Below are 24237 nucleotides of genomic sequence, written 5' to 3' on the forward strand. Positions count from 1 at the left end.
GTCCCTGCCTCTGCGCTGCCACAGCGGCCTGGAACAGCCAGCTGGCCAAGGCCTCCAGAGTGCCTTGGCCTCCGCCCCCATCCGCGGCCCCGAGATAGATAGGAGTATTTTTTTTTTTCTTTTAGGAGAAGAAAAAAAAAAAAAATAGACCTAAATGAAGAGAAACACCAACAAAGAAGGAGAGAGGCCTGCAGAGTCACGTGGGGGCAGAGACCAATTGCGCCTCCGGTGGCCCCCCCACCCAGGGCGGGGAGGAGGAGGAGGAGGACGGACGGACAGGGCCAGCCTACTGTCCGCCCGCCGCCCGCCGTGGCGTAAAGAAGTTCCCGTGTGCCCACGGTCACCACCGCCCCACCTGGGCCACTCGAGCTTCCCCTCGGACCCCCAGTGCCCACTGGCCACCCTCATCCAGCGTGCGAGCTCGCCTTCCGCTCCGTAAGTGAGGGCCTGGGCCCAGGCCTCTAATGGCCAGCCTCCCTCCTCAGTGCCTCCCTGCGGCCTGGGCCGGCCACTGCCTGCTCTGCTGAGTGACTAGTGCCCGCTCCTCTGGGCAGGAAAGGGGCCGGGGATCTCCCCAAATCTGCCCTCCTACCATGCTACCAGTTCTTTTCCCTGGCTGGCTGTTGGGAGGAGCTAGGCCTACGGGGACAGGCCCTACGGGGGTCTGTGGGGTGTCCTGCTGTCTCCGGGTGGCCGGGTTGCGTTGGCTCAAGCCTCGTAGCCTGGATGTACGTCCATGGTCCCTGGGTCTGTCTTTGGGTCTCTGCGTCTTCCTGCCTGTGACTCTGTGCTGTCTCTGCGGATGTCTCTGAGTCTCTGTGTGGATTCAGATGTCTGTCTCTAGTATCCATCTGTCAGTCCCGGTTCTGTGGCTGGGCCAGGTCTGAGTTTGCTTCCCTGGGTAGGTGGGTGAGGGGCTGTGATTCCCCATATGTTGAGCTAGAACCTGGGCCTGTGAGGAGTGGGTGCAATGAAGCCTGGAGGGTCAACCCAAGGGCTCCCAGCCGGTGACTGTGGAACCTCTGAGAGAGGGGATCCTAGTGGAAGGGGAAGGAGAGAACTGGCTCAGAGCCCAGGCCCCACCCCACCTGGGTCCCCAGCCCAGACTTGCTTACACTGCCTGACTCCTCCTCAACAAGGTCTAGGAGACCCCCGTGGGCTCCATCCCAGAGGATCTGACTGGGGGTTCCCCAGCCCAGCCCTCCCCCTCAATCCCCTTCCCTCTCTGCTCCTGGTTGCCACTTTCTGAGGGCCCCCCCCCGACTGTTGAGTGGCAGCGGCCCCCATGCCCCAGCTCCTGCAGACACTCTGCTTTCTCAGGAGTTTGGGGTAGCGGGTGGAGAGGTCTGCAATAACGCTCTTTCCTCACTCCTCACCAAGACTGGTCCATGGACTCCCACGGAAACCACAGACTCTCTTCTGTAGGGCCGACCTTTTCCATTTTATATACGGAGAAATTGAGGTTCAGAGAAGCCAAGTGACCTGTCCGAGCTTTCCTCGCAAGTCAGCCGCAGTGCCTGTCCTTCATCAGCTGGGTGAGCGAGATGGGAGGTGGTCTGCATGGGGTCTTGAGGCCTCGGCTCTCAGGACCAAGGCACCTGCTCCAGCTAAAGCCAGAGGCCTCGGGGCAGAGGCCCAGATGAAGCTGACCGCAGCCCAGGGTCTGAGCCTTCAGATTTGAGCCTTTAGGGCGGCCGCGAAGCTGCGAATGCCTGACTGTGGTATTTGTCCGCTTGAAGATCATGCCTTTTTGGCTTCGTTGTTCGTTGTTCTCAACACTCTCTTGGACCCTAGTGCCCCAAGAGGGCAGGGGCAGGATGCGAGCAGGCCCCTTCCTCTCTGGGGTCTCAATTTTTTACATTTGAAAAATGAGAGTGACTGAATAGATGCCCCTCCTCCCCTTAGCTCAGAGCAATGGCTCAGCCCTTCAGCTCGAAGTCCCCAGGACACTTTTGTTCCTAGGGCTGCCGGGCACTCTCTTGCCCTGCTCCCAGCCCAAGTAAGAGCGCAGAACTGGACTGGAGAGGGATTTCTCCTGCCCCTGGGTTCTGTTCTCCCAGCTCTCATCCCATGGTTTTGAGTCCTTACCAGAACTCAGAAAACTCTCAGGGTGGAATTAGTATGCCTCCCATTTCCAGCCAAGCAAACTGAAGCTCAAGGAGAAGAGTTTGCCCCAGATCTCCCAACTGGATGCTTTCGGCGATTCCGCAGTGCCAGGCATGTGTTTTGCCAACACTACTTCCGTTCATCTGCACGGCCACCCTTAAAGTCCAGTTATCACTCCCACTTTACAGATGAGGAAACTGAGGGCTGCAGAGGGGAGATTTGCTTAAATCTCCATTGAGGAAATGTACCTGGGTGGGGGTGGGGGTGGGGACTCAGTTTCTAGCCTTGAACCGGTATCTTGGCCACGGTCCCCCTACGTTTGCCCTACCTATTTCCATGCTGCAAAACGGCCAGAGCCCCCAGCGTGGCCCTCACCAAGACTAAGCAGGGTTTGCAAATAGGGACTGGCCTCCTTTCACCGCAGGAGGGTGGCCCAAGGCTCCCAGGCGCCCAGCACCTGCTCAGATTCCCGGGCGCCCGGGCTCCGGGGGGCCGGGATGGGGATGAGAGTCCGAGAGAGTGAGAGGAAAGACACGAACCCGTCTCGGTGGCGTTGGAGGGCGCGGGCCGGGCCTCCGCCCCCGAATACCGCAAGAGCCCATATAGAGGGGCCAGCCCCTGGTCCCTGCGCGGCGGGTTCGCACAGCGCGCACTGGCAGTGGAGGGGCCTGGGTCCCAGGTGCGCCTCGGAGCGGCCCTGGAGGCGGCGGGGGCGGGGAGGCGGGGTGGGGAAGCGCCGAGGCCCCGCGCCGCCAGCCCCGAGCCCCCGCCTCCCCGCCCCCGGCCCGAGCGGCCGTCATCGCGGGCGGGCGGCGCTGCGCCCGGGTGCGGCTCATCGCCGGCGGCGGCAGCGCGGCCAGGAGGTGCGGGGCTCGCGGTGGCCGGACGCGGGGCGCTGCTGCTCGCAGGAGCCGCCAGGTGGGCGCCGGGCGGGCTGCAGCCGCCGTCGCGCCCCTTTGCGCTGCCCGGCTCCATCTAGGCTCTGCGCGCTTCCCTCCTGGGGACTTCGACTCTCCGCCCGAGGTCGCTCCCCCGCCTCGGGCTCGGCCTCTCTCTCGGGGCCCGCGGGGTCTCCGTCCGAGATCTCTGCGCCTCGCGCCCGGCTTGCAGCTCCACGCCCGGCGCCCGCTGTCCCCGCTGCGCCCTCCTCGCCGGTCCCTGCCCGACGTCCCCGTCTCGGTGACACGGCCTCGGTCTCGGTGTCGGTGGCTGCCGCCCACGGGCTTTGTCTCTCCTGGCCTGGGGGCCCGGCAGCTCCGCGATTTCGGGCTCTCTGCCCGGGTGCCGTCGTTGTCCGCCTCTCTCAGCTCGAGCGCCTGTCCAGGTCCGACTCTGCCGGGCCACGCCTCTGAGCTCGGGGCCGGGGTCCGACCGCTTTCCGTGCGTCTCCCCGTCCGAGCCCTGGCCGGGCTCCGCCGTCTCTCCAGGTTTTCTCTCAGTGTCTCTGTCTCTCTGCCTGGGTATCTCCCAAGTCTCTCTGGCCTCTCCGGCGTCTTGGTCTGTCTCTCGTCTACCACTGTGTCTCTGGCTTTGCAGCTGTCTCTCCGAGGTTTTCTCTTTGGGCCTCTGTTCCCCAGTGTCTCTGATCTGTCTTTTTCTGCCCTCTGTGTGTGTCTCTGTCCTTCTCTCATCTCTCTGTCTCCACTGCTCTCGGTCTCTACCTCTGTCTCGCTGTCTCTTCACCTTTCTTGTCTCCCTCAGGTTTTCTGACTCTGCGTCAATGCCTCTCTGTCACTCTCGGATTTTCGTTGTCTCCGTTGCCCCCGGGGTACCCTCTCAGTTAAGTAGCCCCGGTCGGTGTCTCTGGCCCTCTTTTCTGCCCATCTCTGGGTCTCCCAGACTCTGCCTCTGTCTCCCTCGTCCCCATCCGATCCCCAGAACGCTTGGGCCCCATTCCACCCGGAGTTCAATGGCATCTCCCGGCGGGCGAGCTCATCGCGTTTTCTCAGAATCCGGGTTTTGTTCTTAAATGAACGAATCCGGATCAAAGCGCATTTAATCTGACAGTCCCAGGTCGGCCGCGGTGGGGGGCCACTCAGGAGGAGCCCCTGGGAGGGTGGGGAGCGGGCGCGGCGGGAGTGCCGGGACAGGGCCAGCAAGGGCCCCGCGCGCACGGGAGCTGCTCCGGACACATGTGCTGCTGTCGCCTGCTCAGGGCTCTCACATAGGGGGCCTGCAACAGGCGTCCTTGACCACCGGCGCTGCGGTGGGGCCCAGGGGCCTGCCCGTTAGCAGGGCGCCGAGGGCCGCGCGGCCGCGGAGCGCAGGACCCACCGCGCCCAGGTCCCCCTGCACCACCAGCGGCCGTCCGGCTCTGCCATGAACCTCTCCTCCCTCCACAGGCGGACGCCGTGGGCATGGACTATTCGTACGACGAGGACCTGGACGAGCTGTGCCCCGTGTGTGGGGACAAGGTGTCCGGCTACCACTACGGGCTGCTCACATGCGAGAGCTGCAAGGTGAGCGGGCAGCTGGGCGGCAGGGTACAGGCGAGAACGGCGGCGGCGGGCGAGCCACGAGCGCGGCTGGGAGGTGCGGGGAAGGGGAGGCCGAGCCTGCCCCTCCTGCGCTGACTCCCCTCTCCCCCAGGGCTTCTTCAAGCGCACGGTGCAGAACAACAAGCACTACACGTGCACCGAGAGCCAGAGCTGCAAGATCGACAAGACGCAGCGCAAGCGCTGCCCCTTCTGCCGCTTCCAGAAGTGCCTGACGGTGGGGATGCGCCTGGAAGGTGCGCGTGCCGCGCCGCATACCCCTGGCCTCCGACGGCGAGGGCGCAGGGGGTGCAGATGGGCGAAGGGCTGAGGGGAGGGTGCCGTAGGTCTTCTGGAAGTTTCTGAGGCCAGGCAGTTAGTCCTTCACGTGAACTTAGGGCCGATCCCTGTGGGGGAGGGGTGAGAACCGATGCCGGTTTGGCTGAAGGGATGCGCACAGGACCAGCCTGGAGTGGGCTTGGGAAGTATCCAAAAGTGAACCCCAGAAAGTGGACCCTCTCCCCAGCCCTTGGGAGCAGAGCCCCACAGAGCTCCTCCCTCTGTGAGTTCTGTAACACCCCCACTGACATCCAACACCAAGCCAGAGCCAAGGTTTTCAGTACCTTTACTGGCTGGGTGACATTGGGCAAGTCCCTTAACCTCTCTGAGCTGCATACTCCCCATCTGAAGTGAAAGTGAAGCTTGCTCAGTCCTGTCCGAGGCTTTGTGACCCCATGGGCTATACAGTTCATGGAATTCTCCAGGCCAGTATACTGGAGTGAGTAGCCTTTCCCTTCTCCAGGGGAACCCAGGTCTCCCGCATTGCAGGGGGATTCTTTACCACAAGGGAAGGGGCTTTTCAGTAGTACCTTCCTCCTTGAGTTAGTGAGAAGATTGTATGAAAAGCTCCTAGCATGGTGCCTGAAATGTAGAAAGCGCTCAGCAGGTTAGCTGGTATTGTTATCCTTACTGATGATATTATCCATCCAGCATCACTGTGCAGCCCTCACTCACCCAGACCACTCATCTCTTCCGTCCATCCAGCCAGAAGGTTCACTCAGTTCGTTCACTCAGCAGGTCCCTAGCCAGGCCCTAGAAAGCTGGGGAGTGGGGACCAAGTGCCCTCAGAGAACCCAGGCCCATCCTTGTCTCCAGGCCCATCCTTGTCTCCCCGCCCACCCCTAACTCTCTGTCCACAGGGGAGGAAAAACGCTTCAGCAGGAAAGACTCACGCTCTTTGAGGGTGGACAGTCATAGGCTTCCACCCCGCTGGCCCCAGCCGGGCTGTGCGCTGAGCAGGCAGCTGTTGGTTAAAGTTTTTAAACAATGTAGAAGGCCCCTGGTGGCTCTGAAAGCTGCCGGGCCCTAAGTCCTGCCACCTAGAGGAAGGGCTCCTGTTGGAAGGGGAATATCCTGTCCTGCCCCCAGAGCCCAGGTCCCCAGCTCCCGGGCTGCAGGGAGTGGAGCAGGGCTGCCCACTGCCATGGCAGGAAGACTGGCCAAGTGGGCCCTGGGACACCCTCCTTGCTGAGCACTGGCCTCTCTCTCCTCTCCTCTCCCTTCTCCTGGAGCTCAGGGTAGGGTCCTGTCTGAGCAGGGGCAGGGGCCACACTTTGGTTGCAGAGATACACCTGTTGGGTCCAGCTGGTGACACATTCTTGGCCAGGCGGAGGGACATCTGGTCAGCAAGGGAGGTCCCTTCCCCCAGCCCTAAACTCAGCTTCAAATTTGAAGGCAGCAGGGGACGCCTGAGTCATTTTGCAACAGGGGTTCACCAGAGTTAGGCAGACAGTCAAGAAGCAGCTGGACCCTGGGAACCCACCTGGGAATGAGGCTGACCAGAGCCCACTTCTCATCACCACCTCCCTGCCCCATTGTGGGCCCCTGGAAGTTCTCACCCTGGGTATGATAGCACTCAGTGGGAAGAGATGCCAGACATCTGGGTAAGAAGAGGATGCTGCCCGTGAACCCAGAACACTTTGGGTGTTTAGTAAAGTACGAGAGATGGAAAGGCTTTGAGACAGAAGGAATACCACAGGCAGGCTTGGGGACATGCCAAGCAGAGATGCAGAGAGATAGTGAGGTGGAGAGGAAAGAAGACAGGGGCTCGTGAGGGGTAGACAACGTGGCAAGGGGACCAGGCCTTGAATGCCAGGTTAGGGGATCGACTCGACCAGAGGGGCCATGAGAGGTGTGGAGCTGGGGAGAGGCCCAATCAGATCTGTTTGGGAAAGAGCTGTGAGTGGAGCGGTAGGGAGGGTGGCTGGAGGGGATGAGCCTGCCCCCTCTGCCTCTGCCCACAGCCGTGCGCGCTGACCGAATGCGAGGCGGCCGGAACAAGTTTGGGCCCATGTACAAGCGAGACCGGGCCCTGAAGCAGCAGAAGAAGGCACAGATTCGAGCCAATGGCTTCAAGCTGGAGACAGGCCCCCCGGTGGGGGTGCCCCCGCCGCCCCCTCCCCCACCGGACTACATGCTGCCCCATGGCCTGCATGCCTCTGAGCCCAAGGGCCTGGCCTCCGGTCCACCAGCTGGGCCGCTGGGCGACTTTGGGGCCCCAGCATTGCCTATGGCTGTGCCCAGCACCCACGGGCCACTGGCTGGCTACCTCTACCCTGCCTTCCCTGGCCGCGCCATCAAGTCTGAGTACCCAGAGCCCTATGCCAGCCCCCCACAGGCCGGGCCACCCTATGGCTACCCAGAGCCCTTCTCGGGGGGGCCTGGCGTGCCCGAGCTTATCCTCCAGCTGCTGCAGCTGGAGCCGGATGAGGACCAAGTGCGGGCGCGCATCGTGGGCTGCCTGCAGGAACCGGCCAAAGGCCGTCCCGACCAGCCTGCGCCCTTCAGCCTCCTGTGCAGGATGGCCGACCAGACCTTCATCTCCATCGTGGACTGGGCACGCAGGTGCATGGTCTTCAAGGAGCTGGAGGTGAGTCCCTCCTCCCACCTGGCTGGCCGCTGGATCTGGGGTGTCCTCTCAGCTGCCTAAGTCTCAGTCTTGGCCACCCCTTGGGTGGGACTAGCCTACCCACTGGCTTCAGGCTGTGTCAGGGGACAGGGAGGCCACCCCGGGGAAGCGAGGAGTACTTCTGGTCCAACTCAGCCTGCCCTGCCCCTCTCCCTCCTCCCCACTCACCCCTCCCTCTTTCCCCTTCCCTGTTTCCTGGGTATCTACCTCGCATGGCCTCTGCTGCTTTTATCTCTGCCTCTGCCTCTCTCTGTTGCCTCTCTCCCGGCTGTGCTATCTATCTGTTTCCCTGTCTCTCTAGTCCCTTCACTCTGTGTCTCTTTCTCTCCCAGTCTGCATCTCTCTGGACACTTCTCTTTATCTAGATTCTCCCAAAGGACTAGCTGAGTCCCTGGGAAGCTGTCTCTGGCTGTCCCAGCCCAGCATCAGGAAGAGAGTCCAGGCCCTCCTGTCCTCTCATTTGGAGGCCACCACTCCCCACTAGCCTCAGATGTCATGGAAGGGGTGTTAGTATCTCAGTTTGGGGTGCTTCTCCTTCCTCCCTAAGGCAAAACATCTTACTGTCCCTGCATCTCTCATGCATGGTGGTTGGTGTGCTTGTGCCGAGTTACTCAGTCGTGTCCGACTCTTGCGACCCGTAGACTATAGCCTTGCCAGACTCCTCTGTCCATGGGATTCCCCAGGCAAGAATACTGGAGTGGGCTGCTGATTCCTTCTCCAGGGGATCTTCTCGACCCAGAGTTTGAACCCAGGTCTCCTGCATTGCAGTCAGACTCTTTACCGACTAAGCTACGAGGGAAGCACTATGGTGGCTGGTCCTAGGTGTAAATGTGTGTGTGTGTGTGTGTGTGTGTGCAGGGAGAGCTAGGTGCCAGGATAAGTAGGGCGTGGCAGGGCCCACCTCTCATCTTCCAGATGCTCTGGCTGCAGGGTCTTCCATTCCCCTGGATTGGGATACCTGTGGCTAAAACAAGCAGGAAAGCAGCAGGAGACACTAAGGCCAGACACGGAAGAACATCCCACTCATCCCGCCCAGTGGTTTGAAGCGCTCGAAGGCTGAGAGCTGCCCCTCTAGTGCCCTGGCTCCCTCTGACCAGGGTGTCCTGCCAACCTCAGAGGCCCCCAAGCCTGGCCAGAGCCCATCCTCCCAGGCCCAAACGCGATAGGCCTTCAGTCCAGGCCTGTGGCTGTCTGCCACTCTCAGGTCTGCCCCCCAAACAGCAGTGCCTGTTGCCCTCCCTGCGGACCCGCTGCAGCCTTGAGCGCATTGTCAATGCTGACGCCACGCAGGCCTGGGCTTCCTCCAGGGGCATGTGGCCGGATGGGCCGGGGGCACTGCCTGCCGGGGCTGGGCTGGACATGGGGTGGGGGAGGGGTGAGATGAAGGCTGGGCACTGTGAACCCACGAGGCACTGTGGGGCCGGGGGTCTGGGTTGCTCTGGGAGTCAAGAGTCGGCAGCGATGGCTTCTGCTTCTACTGTGGAGGGCCTGTGTCGTGGCTGAGGTCTGGGGATGTGCTGCGTGTCTGTTGTGGGGTAGGACTTCTCGCCCATGCCCCCTCTCTAGGCCGACCTCATGGACAGAACAAGAGGCAGGGCCTCAAACAGTCCCATCTGCCTTCTACTCATGCCTGGAGGCCCTGAGTGGGGGATGAGGGTCCCAAGACCCTTGGATTGGTTGCCAGCTTTCCCTCCAAGCCTCCCATGAGCCCCCAGTGCAGAGGGGAGGAGGAACGGAGCCTTTCTGGCCTTCCAGAACCCTGGATCCAGGGGCAGGGCACTTCCTCTGGCCGCCTTCCTGGTCTCTCGGGGGTTTTTCACGCAGGATGGGAAGGGCTTTTGTCCCAGCTTTGCTGAGTGTTTTTTCCTGCTTCTGGCTTCTCTGTGGTCCAAACCTTCCTGCTTCCCCTTCCCAGAGTCTCTGAATCAAGCCCAGGTTACCAACCTCTGTAAAGGAGACTTGCAGATAAGTACTAGCCCAGCCCTTAGAGGGCCTCTCATCAGCCACATGGAACTTCTTTCCCACTGGTCCAATAAGTCCTGGGCTGATGTGTTTGCAGAGCCAGAGCTAGGGAAGCTGACAGGTGGGAGGGGAGCCGAGTGACTCTGTTCTCCCCTTTGACCCTTCATTTCTCACCTCTGAGCAGGACACATCTTAGCAGCCAGCAGAGAGGGTGCTCTGAGAGTGGGGCCGCCCGTGGCCTGTGCATGGGGACAGTGAAATGGATGAGACCCGGGGGCTGCAGGCCAGAGGAGGAGACAGACATGCACATAGATAATGCCGACACAGGGCACAGGGTGCCCAGGTCTCTGAGAGCAGAAGAAAAGGGCCAAGGGAGCCCAGTAGGAGAGCAAATGGTTCTATCTTAGAAAGTTAGGAGAGGTTTCTTTGATCTGCCCCTCTCCAGAAAGCAGTCTGAAAAGGTTAAGGGTGTTCCAGCAAATGGGAACAGCATCAGGTCCAGAAATGCAAAAAGGCTTCACGAGTCAGAGAACCCCAGGCAGTACTGTGAGGCAGGGCTGGAGAGGGAGGGAGGGCGGGAAGCAGAGCCTGAACCAGGAGTAGGTCCTTCGGTGGTGGGTGATGGACAGCCAGCCAGGGAAGGCCAGCTCCCATCACAGAGCCGGCGCTGTCCCTAGAGAGACCCACTCAATCCCCTGTGATGCTGATGACGCCTTGCTGCTCAGGGCAAGGTATGAGATCATTGATGAGCTGATATTGGGGGCTTCAGATGCCCTTTTGGGGTTCCCCTCCTCCGTCCTCTTTCCCAGCCTCGATGTCCCTCTGTCTCTGCATGATGTTCCATCTCATGTAATCACGTGTGCTAAATATGATGTGGCCCAGAGATAAGAAGCACAGACTGGAAGCAAGGAGGCCTGTGTGCAGCGTGCAGATTGCCACTCATCTGCTGTGTGCCTTTGGTGACTTTACTCCTCTGGGCCTCAGTTTTCCGTAGCTGTAAAAAGGGGGCAGTGGAAATAATCGACACCTCATAGGATTGTTGGAAGGGCTTAGTGCACAGGAAGTGTTCAGTGAGTCGGGGCTCAGCTCCCTCCCTCACCCCCTGCTGCTGTTCCACTGAATCTAACCTTGCAGGTGGCAGACAGGCCAGGACAGGAAGAAGGAGAAAAGATATATCGTGTCTCTGTTCCTCTGAGCATGCTAGGGCTCTGACAGAAGACAGGGCCCACCTTGCCCTGTGCTTCCGAAGCAGCTTTGTACCTGCAACGTAGCAGAAACTCACCTGTGTGCACTGTTCAGTGGGGGCGGGGTGTAGGCCCAGGCAGGCAGCCTCTCTGGACGGTCCCCCTGAGGGACAGCTGGGAGGATGCAAGATAGCAATCAGGGAGGTAGAGGCGAGGGCCAAGAACGCCTAATGACCCATCTTGACATCAGTGCACCCTTGACGCCCAGCTCCGAGGCCCTCAATCGGCAACACATTTAACTGCTTAGATATATGGTTTCATTTAAGTGACAGTAACTCTGTCAGTCCTGGGCTGACAAATGACAGCCCGCCAACCACTCGGCCGGGACAGCGCCACGGCCAGCCCATGGCTTGTCAGCCACTGGAGAATTACAGAGCCTGCTGGCCTTCGACCGCCAGACCGATCAGACCCCAGGGGACTCCAGAGGGGGGCCTGCTGGGAGGGAGGTCATCTCAGCACCCATAAATACCCGGTCTCTGAGGCAGGCTGCAAAGTGTCAAGGCTTCAGGAAGATTTGTGGCGGACCAGCAGAAGGGGTGGGCGGCTGGTGGGCCCCGCAGACAGGCCTGGCTGATGAAAGACCCCAGGGCTGAGACTGCAAATGTCCTGATTGCCAGGGTGAAGGTAGAGGAAGAACCTTTTGCTTAGGGAGAAGCCCACGGAAGGTGAAGACCAGCCCTCTTTGGTTAAGTGAGCCTCTTTGCCACTTGCTTTCCACGCACTCCAGTACTATTGCCTGGAAAATCCCATGGACTGAGGAGCCTGGTAGGCTACAGTCTGTGGGATCACAAAGAGTCGGACACAACTGAGTGACTTCACTTTTCACTTTCCTATGGAGAGGAACTGGCCCTGTGGTTTTCCTTTTAATGAAAAGGGGAGTGTGTGTGTGTGTATGCGTGCTTTCCTCTGTGTGCCGAATGTTTGGAGTTTGGTATCTTTGTGTGACCATCTAGGCAAAGTGAGAGTGAAGCGTCTGGAAGGCACAACTGCTTAGCTGATGGGTAGGGGAACCCAGGTGAGGGGGGCAGTGTCTCTGGAATAACTCACCTGGGAACCCTCATGATTGACATCACTGTTTTCTGTAACCAAAAGAGGGAGGATTTATTTTTCCCATCTCTCAGAATAAGAAATCAGGGCCTAGTGTGTGGCTAAGTGGGAACCAGAAGGCACAGGGCGCTGAAGCCCAGCCTCCAAGGTGCATCTCTCTGCCTGTGCCCCTTCCACCCCCGTGGCAGGGCTGCCCCCACTCCCGGGGTTCGAGGTCTGGGTACAGAGTCTGCTCCCGGGACTTGGCCAGCCGGGTCACTGTGACCCCTTCTGCTTTCTGCCCAAAGCTCAGCCAGCTTATCTTTTAATTCTCCCCCTTATCTCATGTGCTTCCATCTCCCCACCCCCAGTTCCCTTAATTCAGGCACAAGGGTGTCTGCTCCCGAGAGCCCCAGTGGGTGGGGGTGGTGGTGGGCAGAGCCCATCCCTGCACACCCTCCGTCTCCATCTGGGTTGGCTAAAGCGGGCCAGTGTGACTCCCCGAGCAGGAGGTGAAGGGGAGTGGGAGCCTGGCCGAGGTGCTTGCTGAGCCTTGCCTTCCTCCTTGGAAGGGGTGGGCAGGCTCTCTGGGGGCTGGCCACTTCCTGAGGTGAGATAAGGCGGGGTGCCCCCTGCCTGCTGTGTCTCCTGGCCTCTCCATTCAGAGCTACTTCTGCCTGAGCCTGGGCTTCCCTTGGCCTGGGTTTTTTTTTTTTTTGTTCAGACAGTTATGAGGCTCTAGGGCGGACTTTCTGCCGGGAGAGGAGGGGGAGTGGTGGGTTTTTGACATGGAGGTGAGGGGAGGCAGGAGAATGGGAAGGCAGAGCAGGGTAGAGACAGACCCTTCCTCTTATTCTCAGCCGTGCGGGCTGGGAAGGGCTGGGCAGGCGAGTCCTGGAGGAACCTGTCTGTGTGTCCGGCAGCTTGCTTTGTTCTTTGTCCACTTTTCTCTCCTCCTGTCTGTCTGAGGACTGGCTCCAGGGCCACCCCTAGGAGAAGAGCAGAACAGAGGGGAAGAGGGGCTTCTACCCGCCCCGCCTCCCCGAGCTGTTGGTCAGGTCTGGGCCAGGTCCCCACAGGCCGGGGGCTGCCTGGACGCCTCTGGCCTCCAGGTTGAGGGTGATTCCTCTGGGCTGCCTGTGTATGTCTCGAGGAACACACATTTGTTCATCAAGCAAAACTGACCCCCCTCTTCTGGGGGCCCAGAGATGAGCTGGATACCAATCCTGCCGTCGCAGACCCCACAGGTTATCAGGGGAGATATGAAGAAGAGACATGAATAGTACCATCAGACGTTGTAGCTGCCAAGTTGGGAGGAGGGGGAGGCTTTCTGGGGGCGGTAGTGAACATGCCCTGAACTCTGGGGTGGCAAGGGTGGGGCTTCCTCCATACCTAGAGGTTAAAAGCACAAATGAACCAGAAAGAGCTCTGTGACCTCGGGTAAGTTAGTTGATCTCTCTGAGCTCAGTGTCCTTTCTCCTTGGTGTCCGATTCTTTGTGACCCCATGGACTGTAGCCCTCCAGGCTTCTCTATACATGAAATTCTCCAGGCTAGAATACTGGAGTGGGTAGCCATTCCCTTCCCCCAGGGGATCTTCCCGACCCAGGGATTAAACCCAGGTCTCCCGTATTGTGGGCATTATTACCATCTGAACCACCAGCGAATCCCGCTTTTTTCTGTAGACTGGGGATAACAGCAGCACCTACCACAAACACTTGCGGAGCTGTAACAACATGACTACATGTTGTAGTTTGCATTCACTGCAGGGCATGGCAAGGTGCCCGGGGAGTGCCTACTGGGTAGACGGTGGCTGGTCCATGAGCCACAGATGCTGAGAAGGACTGGAGTCTGCCCTGTGTGCTCCCAGGATGACACACTGCACCCAGGACCGTTCTGAACACCCAGAAGGGTTCAATTGTCACTGCTGTGAGCTGTGGGCCGAGAATGCCGGCCATGGCCCTGGCCTGGCTCTGTTTCTCTCTGATTCCTGGAGAGTCCCTTGCCCTCTCTGAGTGGCAGATTCTTCATCTGGTAATAGTTTAGGCCGGGGGTGCCCCGAGGCCCCTTCTGGCTCTGGCATCCCATGGTCCTGAGTCCCTCTTGTCACTGTCAGGCTAGAGTGTGGCGATCACCATGCTGGAAGACTGTCCCTGCCCTCACACTGAGTGCCCCCGAGGACAGCCTAGGGACTAGAATCAACCCTGTGCACCCTTCTGTTCCTCCTTCCGATGTAGGCCCTTGCCAGCCACCTGCTCATTCCCTGGGCTGCAGGCAGGCTTGAGCTTAAAGGTTCTGCACAAGACCCAGGGGAAGCCCTCTGATACGGCTCCTTTTGGAGCGATTGAGGCTGCTAGAGATGTGACCACAAGCCAAATGGGCACAATGAAAAATTAACACTAATTTCCCCTTGCATTTGAAGGAATCCTTCACAAATCGTTTCGGTGGACATTATTCGCTAACATTTACTGAGGGCTTAATATGTGCTGGACCACCTTCTAATACTTTGCCCACTTTCCAGATGAGAAAACCGAAGCCCACAGAGGTGACAGAATTTGCTTAAGGTCATACAGCTTGTAAGAGGCAGAGCCATGGTCTGCAGCCAGGCCCAGCCAAGTCTAGCGGGCCTCCACTGGACCCTCTTATTATTTTGCCAGACCTGTACCTTACTTTGATGAGGAAGACAGATGGGCAGGTTGGACACAGAGGCTGGGCAACTTGCCCGGGTCACATGCGCCGTTGAGCGTCTGAACGGGAGGGAGGGGGAGGGGAGGGTGCTCAGCAGGACGGGACCCCGGGCCCCGGACCCCGGTGTGCCTCTTCCTCACAGGTGGCCGACCAGATGACACTGCTGCAGAACTGCTGGAGTGAGCTGCTGGTGTTTGACCACATCTACCGTCAGATTCAGCATGGCAAGGAGAGCAGCATCCTGCTGGTCACCGGGCAGGAGGTGACCAGACCCTACTGTGCCCCCCGCCCAACCCCCACCAACCATGCCCTTCCAGAATTCTGGGCCCAGAAGAGATCCCAGGCCTCTTCAGGGCTGGCCCTAGACACCGCTGAATATCAGCCCTTTTTCCCCAGCTTCGCAGGATGCCCACCAGCCTGACCTCCCTCTGACCAGCCCTAGCTTTGACCTGGAGAGGAGCCAGCCCCTGGGAGCCCTGTTCTTGGGGAGCAGCTCAGAGCTGCGGGGAGGGTCTGGAAGGCTCTGGGAGGAGGTGGCGGTGGCACTGAGTAGTGAGAGAGTGAATAAGGGCTGGTCGGGCAGCGACAGAGGTGGCAGGACAGTCCCCACCTCCACACATGCAGAGGAGATGGCGTGAGCCAAGCTCAGAGAGGCAGGTTAGGACTGTGGAGCTTCGGGGGCCGCTGGGAGGAGGGTCTGGAGGGGAGGCGCCCTGTGGGGCTGAGATGAGGTACGAGATAAAGCTGGAGGGCTGGCTAGGGGCTTGCAGGTTCTAAATCCTGAATGGATGGATGGATGGGCAAAGGGGTCTGGGCCCCAAAGAGCTCAGAGTCAGAATTTGGGCACTCATAGAGTGGGAAAAGTACGGACTCCAGGATGGGAGACATGTTGGGGTTGGGTTGTCTCCTGAAATCAAACAGGGAGCATCAGAAGAGTTTTAAGTGGGGAAGTTCACAGCCAGGTTGTATTTGAGGAAATGGCAGGATGGGTGGTGAAGAGGAAACAAAGGTAGTCACCCACTGCTCAGAACACTTGGGACCTGGGAGGGCATGATTCGAAGGGGGGCTGAGACAGGGTGGAGGGAAAATGGAGGGAAGGAGAAGGAAGGAAAGGGAGGCTGATGCCCAGGGTCTAACCTATGGAGGGAGCATCACTCCTGGTGTGTGTGGGGGGCGTGGATACAAGAGGGGGAGTGGGTTTCAGAGGTGCTTGGAGTGGGGGTGGGGTGGAGATCGGAGACTACCGCCCTGCTCCCCACCCCCTACCTCCACCCCAAGCCCTTTGTCTTCATCCTCTGTCCTCACCTGAGTGCCTCAGGCCATCCACGGCCAGCAGAAAGCTGGTCGTAAGGGGGTAAATTTGAAGCCACCCGTGAGTGCACGTGAAGTGAGTGCGAGGCAGGAGCGTTGGCCCCTGCCAACAGGTGGGTGTTCGGCTCTGAGGCCATGGGACCGTGTGTGCGCCCTGCACCTGTATTTTATTGTGCAGATATCTCCACACACATAAGTGGGGGGATGTTGAGACCTGCCCGTCACCATGTCAGTGGGAACGTATACTTATGATGCGACCATAAGAGGGGGGGTGTGTGTGTGTTCACGCCCCGTGAGTGTGTCCCTGCACGTGTGTGAACGCGAGCTGAGGTGTGGCCACGTCCCCCGTCCAGGTGTCCCCGTGCGGCCCCGGGGCAGTCATGGGGCCGCATCCACGTGTTCCCGGGCAGAGCTGCCCTGCCCTCGCCCCACACCCAGCACGAGGTGGCACTCCCTGCGCCGCGGGAGCGAGTGGTGCTGCACCGCAGGAGCCGGCGGCCGCTGTTTGCGCGTGGAGGACCCTTCGGCTCTCCCTCTGCACCCATCTGCCGGATGTCGGCTCTGCTGCGTGGGGTGGGGGGGCTTGGCTCCCTGCAGGGAGCAGAGCTGGGGGGGGGCGGGGACTTGAGGAGAGGCCTTCCCACCCGGCTCCGCCCCTAGGCGGGGCACCGCTGACCCCGGCCTCCGACCAGCGCCTGCCCTGCACGCCCGCCCCTCGCGGCGCTGACCCTGCCCTGCGCCCCCCAGGTGGAACTGACCACGGTGGCCGCCCAGGCGGGCTCCCTGCTGCACAGCCTGGTGCTCCGGGCGCAGGAGTTGGTGCTGCAGCTGCACGCGCTGCAGCTGGATCGTCAGGAGTTCGTCTGCCTCAAGTTCCTCATTCTCTTCAGCCTCGGTGAGTGGGCTGGGCGAGGCCTGGCCTGGGGGTCAGGTGCATGGCAGGTGGTGGGGCGGAGGTGCGGCTGGCAAAGAGACCCCAAGGTGGGGCGGTTCCCTGATGGGCGTCCTGGGAGAGGCCAGGACCCCTCCCTTCGTGAAGAAAGCTCTGAGGGGACGTGGTCCAGGGCCTGCTTCCTCTCTGGGCCTGAGTTTCTCTGTGTAGGAGGACAGAGGGCCAGGATGAGGTCTAAGACTTGCCCTTTATGGGATAAGGACGTCCCCTGAGAATTTGGTAAATTCTTGGCTGAAAGCCTTAGGGAAGTGCCCAGGCCACCCCTAGAAAATGCCCGTGTGATTTCAAGAGCTTCTGATCCATGGTTCCCATCCTGAGGTTCCCTGCTTTTCCTAATTCCCTGCTCCAGGGGTGTCTTTGAGGCCCAGACCCCTTTGCCCATTCATTCATTCAACCCAAATCCTTGTCTTCAAGGGAAGCCGAGACAACAAGCATAATATGATTAGTAAACTATACAAATTAGTGAAATGACTAGTAAAATGTGTCACCTGGAAGACTGTGGTAAGTGCCAAGGAGGAAAAAAAAAGCCGGGCAGGGGCGGAGGGCAGTCCAGGCCACCTGTTCTTCCAGCTCCACAAGTGTCTGGTGTCTGCCTCCTTGTGCCCTTCTGATCCTGGCCCAGCCTGTGCCACTCACGTCTCCACCCTGCTTCTGGGTTCTCATCAAGTCAGCCTCCCTCTGTCCTCCTTCATCCAGCAAGCTATGTCCAGTGCCCTCCTTGTGCCGAGAAATGCTGTGCCCCGCTCTCAGGCAGCTCCCAGTCTGGGAGTGGCCTTTGCACAGCACCATCAGGGCTGAGACAAAGAGATGGGGAATCCGGAATGGGGAGCAAGGGATCTGCTTGGAAGGCTTCCTGGAAGGGGACATCTGAACAGGGAATTGGAGGATGAGTGGAGTTTGCTAGGGGAATACATCTTTTAGCAGAGGTATAGATGGGATGAAGGGTTGGAAGAGAGGGCGGTGAATGCCTTGTCACCTGGAGAGAGGGCAGGATGGAGATGTTGTCTTTGTGGGAAATGACATCATAGTCACAGTCTGGCAAGTGTGTGCCTGCCCAAGAGTCCAGGCAGCTGGGGAAGCAGAGGGTAAGATAATGGCTGGGAGTAGGGTGATTAGTGGAGTATTGACTGGGGGAAGCCCTGTGCTCAGGCTGTGGTCATGGGCCTGGGTGCCTAGGCTGGACTCTGGCACAACAGGTTGGTAGCTGGAGGAGGCTTGTCTGCAGGGCTATAGAGCTTGGTAGGAGACAACCATGGCAGAGGGTGGGGGCAGGATCTTTCCTCTAACAGTGCAAGCTAGGGAAGGAAGTGAATGCATGAACAAGTCTCTCTCCATCTTTATCTCACACTGTGCCTTGTCTTTGGGGGGAGTGACCTGGGTCATGACAGTGACCCTCCGGGTGGGGGCCAGAATGTTGGGGCTGTGAGGGGAGAAGGCCTATGACCCAGGCTTTTCTGAGCTCCTGGGCGCACAGTGAGAGGAAGCCAGGGGAGCTACAGAGGCTGCTGACTGACAGGTTCCGGGTTAGGAGAGGAGTCTGAGCAGTCCAGCGTGAGCAGGACGGGCCCAAGAGGAGAGACCAGTGACAGCTGGGATACTGGGGAAATCTGCCTGGAGGAGGGCCCTCTGCGCTGGGCCTTGCTGTACGAGCAGGAGTATTCTGGGAGAAACAAAGCAAGCAGCAGCAAGGGCATTCCAGACTGAAGGAGTAGCTGGTGCAGAGGGATGGGGAGAATCCTAACAGCTCGGTTGTAGCTGTGGGGCAGGGAGAGGGTGAAGAGGAGGCTGGAGAGGTGGGCAGGGGCCAAGCTGGGCAAGGCCTTGAAGGCCAGGCCAGTACCTTGAAGCTTCCCTTGGGAAGGATCTGCAGCAGGGAGAATCATGATCTAGTTTGCATTTTGGAAAGGTCCTTCTGACTGCAGCATGGGAAAAGGATGCCTGTGGCAGCCCAGAACCCTGCCAGAGGTTAGACATGGGGCTAGGAGAAGCGGATACAATCTGGGCAAGATGAGGGGCATGATTTGCCCTGAGTCTGGAAGGTGGGAGGGGGTTACTCCCAGGATCCCACCCAGACCGCCAGACCGGGGTCCCCAAGAGAACTAGGGCCCAAGAGAGGGGTGGCCACTTGCCCATCGCCCTTCAGCTGGCGTGCTGAGCATCACCCCAGGACAGTGCCTCCCTGAGCTGCTCAGCTTGAACCCGTGTGATGACTGTCCCCCCACCCCGGCCACCCCGCCCTCCCACCCTGCCCCTCCACCCAGCTGCCCCTTCTCGCCTGCCTCCACAGAAGGGTGCCATTTGGTGTCTAAATAGCCGGCTCAGGCAGGCGCGAAGGCAGGTAAGGAGGTTTAATTAAAATTAGTGCCTCTCTCCTGGCAATCACGGTGTTTATGAAGATGGGCCCGGCTGGCATTGTTCTGCAGAGGACTTAATCGAAGCTTAATGGATTGACCTAACATTCGATTTCCTGACTTGCATTGAGGCGGCGGCAGCAGCATTCCCTTAAGCGTTTGCAATTTACCCACTGCTCGCGCCAACAAAAGGCGGCCTGAATAGCAGCCCCACTCGAGGGGCCATTGTGCGCGGGGGCGCCTGCCTGAGTCACCGCTATTGGGACAACATTCTTTATGCCTTGCTGGAATGAAAGGATTATTCAAATATTCAATTAAACCGTGAAAAGGGGGCTTTTCTGAGAACCTGGGGGCCCCCGGCTCCGCAGAGCTAGCGGGCTGCTCTCGGAGGTGGGGGTGATATCTCCCAGCTCCCCCACCCACCCACCCACCCCAGGACTGCTGAGCAGGCCCATCTCCAACCTTTAGCGGCTCAGGGCCCATAGCTGGACAGCAGATGAGGTCCAGCTCTTGGGTCCCCTGAGACGCAGAGTTGAATTTGCCCCCATTGTGCAGATGATGGGAGACTGAGGCTCAGACTGGGGAAGAGACTTGCCCCCGGTCACCCAGCTGGTGAGCTGGGATTTGAGTTCCCGACACGGCAGGAACACCTTCAGGTTTCTGTGACTCCTGCGTCTAAGGGAGGAAGGGTGTGTTGTCCCAGGGGATGCAGGCTCTGTCACATGGTCATCCCAGAGAATCTTCACAGCAGTCCCTTTAGAGGGCGGCTGGGCAGAGGGGCATGACTTGATCATGCTCCCCTCCAAGGGGGAGTCCAGAAGTCTCCCTGGGGAAACCAAGGACCCCAGGCTGGGTGGTCCTTGGACCGGACTCCTGAGTTGGATGGAACATGAGGGCATCATGTCATCTAATCCCCCAGGAACCTGTGTCCAGGCCTGACCCTGCCCCTGCTTACCCATAGTGCTTTGGAGCCAGAGAGATCTGGGTTCGAGTCCTGGCTCTGGTATCAACTGTGTGCTCCAGGCACGCTCATACCCTTTCCTGCCTGCCTTCCTGTCTGTAGGGATTAGCTGATGGAGGTGGGCAGGGAAGGTGCGGCGGGTGCTGGGAAAACGACTTTCCTGTCTTGCACTGTGGTGGCTGGGGCTCAATTAGTGGCCGTGCCTCCCTCCCCCAGCCCTGCAGTCCACCTCGGGGGGCAGTGGGTGTCTCCAGCCCGCTGAGAGCTGCCAGCAGGGGTGTGTCCCTGAAAGCTGTCCTTGTCTGCAGCTCCCCACCTGTGCTCCGCCCTGCTGTGCCTGTCACACTGCTGCTGGGAACAGTAAATCCTGGTAAAGCCGGGGCTCCGGTCCTCCCAGCCCCCTCCCACTCCTGCCTCTACTGCAGCATCTTGGCTGGTCCTTCCCGCACCCTCCCCTGTTTCCTCTGGGCCCCTTGCCTTCTGTGTGGCCTTGAGCTGGTCCCTACCCTTCTCTGGACCCCCAGCCTCCTATTGTAAATTGTCAGAAGACAAACTGGAGAATTGCCCAGCCCAGCGGATGGTAGGGATTAAAGGTAGATGGGGTTGGAAAGAGATTGGGAAGTGGATGGGACTGGTAGGCACCTCTTGCCCCCAGGGAGGCTAGTTAGGTGGGGAGACTTCCCATGACCTTTGAGTGAGTCTGGAGAGGACCAGGCTAGGGAACAGTTACGTACAGTTGGACAGGTTGTTTAACTGAACAAGGGCACCTAGACAGGGGAAAGGTAGAGCCTGAAACCCAGCCTGCATGCCCCTCACCAAGCTGTCTTTCTGTGGGTACGGGGAACCTTCTGTATAACTGGCACAAAGGTGCCTTATGGGCTAATGGTAATTCTGGGGAGGCCAGGAAGAACATGACCCTGGCTCACTTAGTGTATGAAGGGAGAGGAATATCATGGGGGAAAGATCGGAGCGGGGGAGTGCCCAGATCCTGCCATACGCCCGAGGTCCAGCTCAGATTTCCCTAAATCCGACTTTGGACAACACAGGCCTCGACGGGCACGCTGGGGGCGGCTGGGGATCAGGGTTGCCAGGAGCATCCAGCCCTCCTGGCGCAGCGGGTGTTAAGAGGGATTAGAAGGGCCAAGGGCTGCGCATGCTGGGCTCCAGACTCCCCTGCAGCGGCAGGGCTGTGAGCGGTGGGAGCTGAGGGGAAGTGGATGGATGACTGTTTTCTGAAACACAGGCCACCGCATCCCAGGCCAGATGGGGCTAGGAGTCAGGGATGCAGACAGGGTCTGTGGGTTCCTGCTGACTGGTAGCCCCTAGGCAGGGCACCAGCTGAAGATGCTGCCCAGGAGCTGAGGGGGGCTCCTGTGACAGGAAACTGGCCCTCTGTGGGCACCCTGGGGGCCAGGAGCCTGTGCAGCTTCCCCTGCCTCCTGGTGGGCGTGGCCCCTTCCATAGAGGACGAAGGCCTTCAGGTCAGGAGAGGATAGGGCGCGGGCCACCAGTTCTAAGCAGTGGGGCTGGGATTTCAACCACCATCCATTTCACACTGGAGACACTCAATTTTTGTCTCCTCACTGGGCCTCTGGGCAGAGGATGCACTGACCACACTCCTTTGTCCCTGGTCCACACAGAGCTACCCAGCCACCCGCCGCTCCCTCCCATCGGCAAGTGTCCCTTTATGTTTTGTCCCTGTTCTTGCACAATGTCCGTGTTTTCTGTGCGAGCATTTTTTATTGCTTTGGTTTTTGTTGTTGTTTTCGGTTGCACTGGGCGGCATGTGGGCTCTTAGTTCCCCAACCAGGGATCGAACTCATGCCTCTCTGTTGGTAGCTCAGAGTCTTAACCACTGGGCCACCGGGGAAGTCCTTTGCGAGCATTTTTAAGTTATGTAGATGGCGTTTGGGCTTCCCCCGTGGCTCAGCAGTAAAGAATCCACCTGCTAATGCAGGAGACACGGGTTGGACCCCTAGGTCAGGAAGGTCCCTTGGAAAGGGAAATGGCAACCCACTCCAGTATTCTTGCCTGGAAAAATCCCGTGGACAGAGGAGCCTGGCGGAATACAGTCCATGGGGTCACGAAAGAATCAGACACGACTTAGCGACTAAACAACAGCAAAGATGGTGTTCCCTTATAGATCTCATTCTGAATCTCCCTTTTTTGTTTTTATTCTGTTTCCCCTCCACCCCCCTCAGCCCCAGGCTTTTAAGGGTTTGTCCATTTGCTCACCGCTGTGTCTACCCCATTACTTCTGTCTACTGCACAGGACTCCCGGGGGTGTAGCCCCCGCCCGGCCATCCAGGCCACCTCCCCATCACTGTAAATACTGTTGCGGTGAGCATCCAAGGGCCCCTCCCCATGGCCCCTTGAGAGAATTTCCTTGGGGTGCTGGAGCCTCTTGATTGGCCAGAAGGTGGATCAAAAGTGTGCCTGCCACTGTCTGGAACAGTGGATGGGACCCCTCCACTCACAGCTCGCCTCTCAGGATGGTGCTGATGGACGACAGTGATGATGGTGGTGGGATGCTGATGCTGATGGTCACTCCCTGGAGACAACGGCAACAGGATGGTTTTGACCTTGGGGCATAGTGTTGGCCGTGGACATGGGGAGAGGAGGAGTAACAGTGACAGTAACCTGGGGAGCCTCGGGAAAGTGCGGGACGCTCGTTCCTCTGAGCCCTCTCTGGGTGTCAGCTCCCTGGACTCTCACAACCATCTTGTGAAGGAGAGGCTATTGTTGCTCCGCTTTGCTAGTGAAGAAATCGAGAGGTTCAAAAACAGGTCCGAGGATGTACCAGGGGAGGTTGGCAATGGTCCCGGTGGGCGCGATGACAGTGGCGGCAGCGGTGGTGACAGGTGCTTGTGGCTGGGTGGCCGGCGGTGGCCTAGCGTGTGACAACCACAGGGGTGTCAGCGGCAGTGACTGCTGCCGGTGGTGGCGTTCAACCAAGGTGTCGATGGTGACGGCAACCCTGGTGGTGGCAGGAACGACCGTGGTTTGGTAGTTGACGGCGGCAGGGACCACCTGCGTGAAAACCAGGGATGCTGGTGCCGGTGTCCGCCAACCGCGGGCATGGCGCCGTGGCGGCGATGGGGAGACTGTGGTTTGCGGTTGATGGTGGCAGTGCCCACGTCTCTGGTGATCGCAGGGACGTTGGTGTGGGTGAAGCCAGCGGCGGGGTCGGTGATGTGACGGGACTGGTGACCGGCCCCTCCCTCTGCAGATGTGAAGTTCCTGAACAATCACAGCCTGGTGAAGGAAGCTCAGGAGAAGGCCAACGCCGCCCTGCTCGACTACACCCTGTGCCACTACCCGCACTGCGGGGACAAGTTCCAGCAGCTGCTGCTGTGCCTGGTGGAGGTGCGGGCGCTGAGCATGCAGGCCAAGGAGTACCTGTACCACAAACACCTGGGCAACGAGATGCCCCGAAACAACCTGCTCATCGAGATGCTGCAGGCCAAGCAGACTTGAGCCCGGGCCAGCGCGGGGGCGGGGCCGGGCCGGGGCCAGGGGCGGGGCCGGGCCAGCGCGGGGGAGGGGCCGGGCCGGGGCCAGGGGCTGGGCGCTGCGCCCCGCGGCCTCCAGGTGGTTTACTTTTATTATGCTGGCCCAGGACCCCACCACGTAGGCCGCTGCCCCTCAGCTCTCGGAAGCCCCGTGTTTGGGGTGGGCGAGGGTGAGCAGGGCCTGGCTGAGGGCAGGTGGTCCCCATTCACCGCTGGCACTGGCCTGCCACTCAGAGTGCCCCAAGGAGGTGGCTGCTAGCCACTCCTTCTCTCCCCCTGCTCCCAGCTGTCTGTCCTGGAGTCTGGATCCCAGACCCAGGGAGGAGGTTCGGATTCCCTGGTGGGCCTCAACGTCCCTTGAGTCAGAGGTCATCCCTTCGTCCTCTCCTGGGAGCAGAGGCAGAGAGAGGTGGAGTGGACATCAGCGGGCGGGAGAGGAGTGGGTCTCCAGACCCCCTCCTGGAGACCAGGAGGGAAGCCCTCTGTTTTGTAAACTAAGGAGAACAGAGTTTGCAAACTTAGGCAAGGGACTGTTGGGCCCTGGAGGACACTGGGAGACTGGTTAGGACAAAAAGACCTCCTCCCTAAACCCTCTGCCCCAACTGACGTCTGCAGGGGAGAACTTTGACACGTTGTTATCTGAAAAGCATTTTGCTACAATCATCTTTCTAACCCTCTCCCGCC

The 24237-nt window shown here is 59.6% G+C and overlaps 1 protein-coding gene across 2 annotated transcripts; it reads left to right on the plus strand.

The window, feature by feature from the left end:
• The first annotated feature begins 309 nt into the window (after positions 1–309).
• On the plus strand, positions 310–23575 carry NR5A1 (nuclear receptor subfamily 5 group A member 1). 2 transcript variants are annotated; one of them, XM_027966453.3, is made up of 7 exons: positions 310–435; positions 4449–4565; positions 4696–4837; positions 6884–7509; positions 14609–14728; positions 16525–16672; positions 23271–23575. In XM_027966453.3, the coding sequence occupies exons 2-7, from the start codon at positions 4464–4466 to the stop codon at positions 23516–23518; spliced, it is 1386 nt and encodes a 461-aa protein (XP_027822254.1). In that variant the 5' UTR covers positions 310–435; positions 4449–4463; the 3' UTR covers positions 23519–23575. The 2 variants fall into 2 exon arrangements, with proteins under 2 accessions (XP_027822254.1, XP_042101649.1); XM_042245715.2 differs by lacking the exon at positions 310–435 and adding an exon at positions 2930–3024.
• The last annotated feature ends 662 nt before the right edge of the window (positions 23576–24237 follow it).

The sequence above is a fragment of the Ovis aries genome, chromosome 3 (genome assembly GCF_016772045.2).
Source record: "Ovis aries strain OAR_USU_Benz2616 breed Rambouillet chromosome 3, ARS-UI_Ramb_v3.0, whole genome shotgun sequence".
Classification (NCBI taxonomy): domain Eukaryota; kingdom Metazoa; phylum Chordata; class Mammalia; order Artiodactyla; family Bovidae; genus Ovis; species Ovis aries.

Coding starts and splice junctions, on each gene's coding strand:
- NR5A1 (XM_027966453.3), top strand. CDS start 4,464: ATGGACTATTCGTACGACGAGGACCTGGACGAGCTGTGCCCCGTGTGT. Junction 4,566..4,695: donor TCACATGCGAGAGCTGCAAG/GTGAGCGGGCAG, acceptor CCTCTCCCCCAG/GGCTTCTTCAAGCGCACGGT. Junction 16,673..23,270: donor CCTCATTCTCTTCAGCCTCG/GTGAGTGGGCTG, acceptor CTCCCTCTGCAG/ATGTGAAGTTCCTGAACAAT.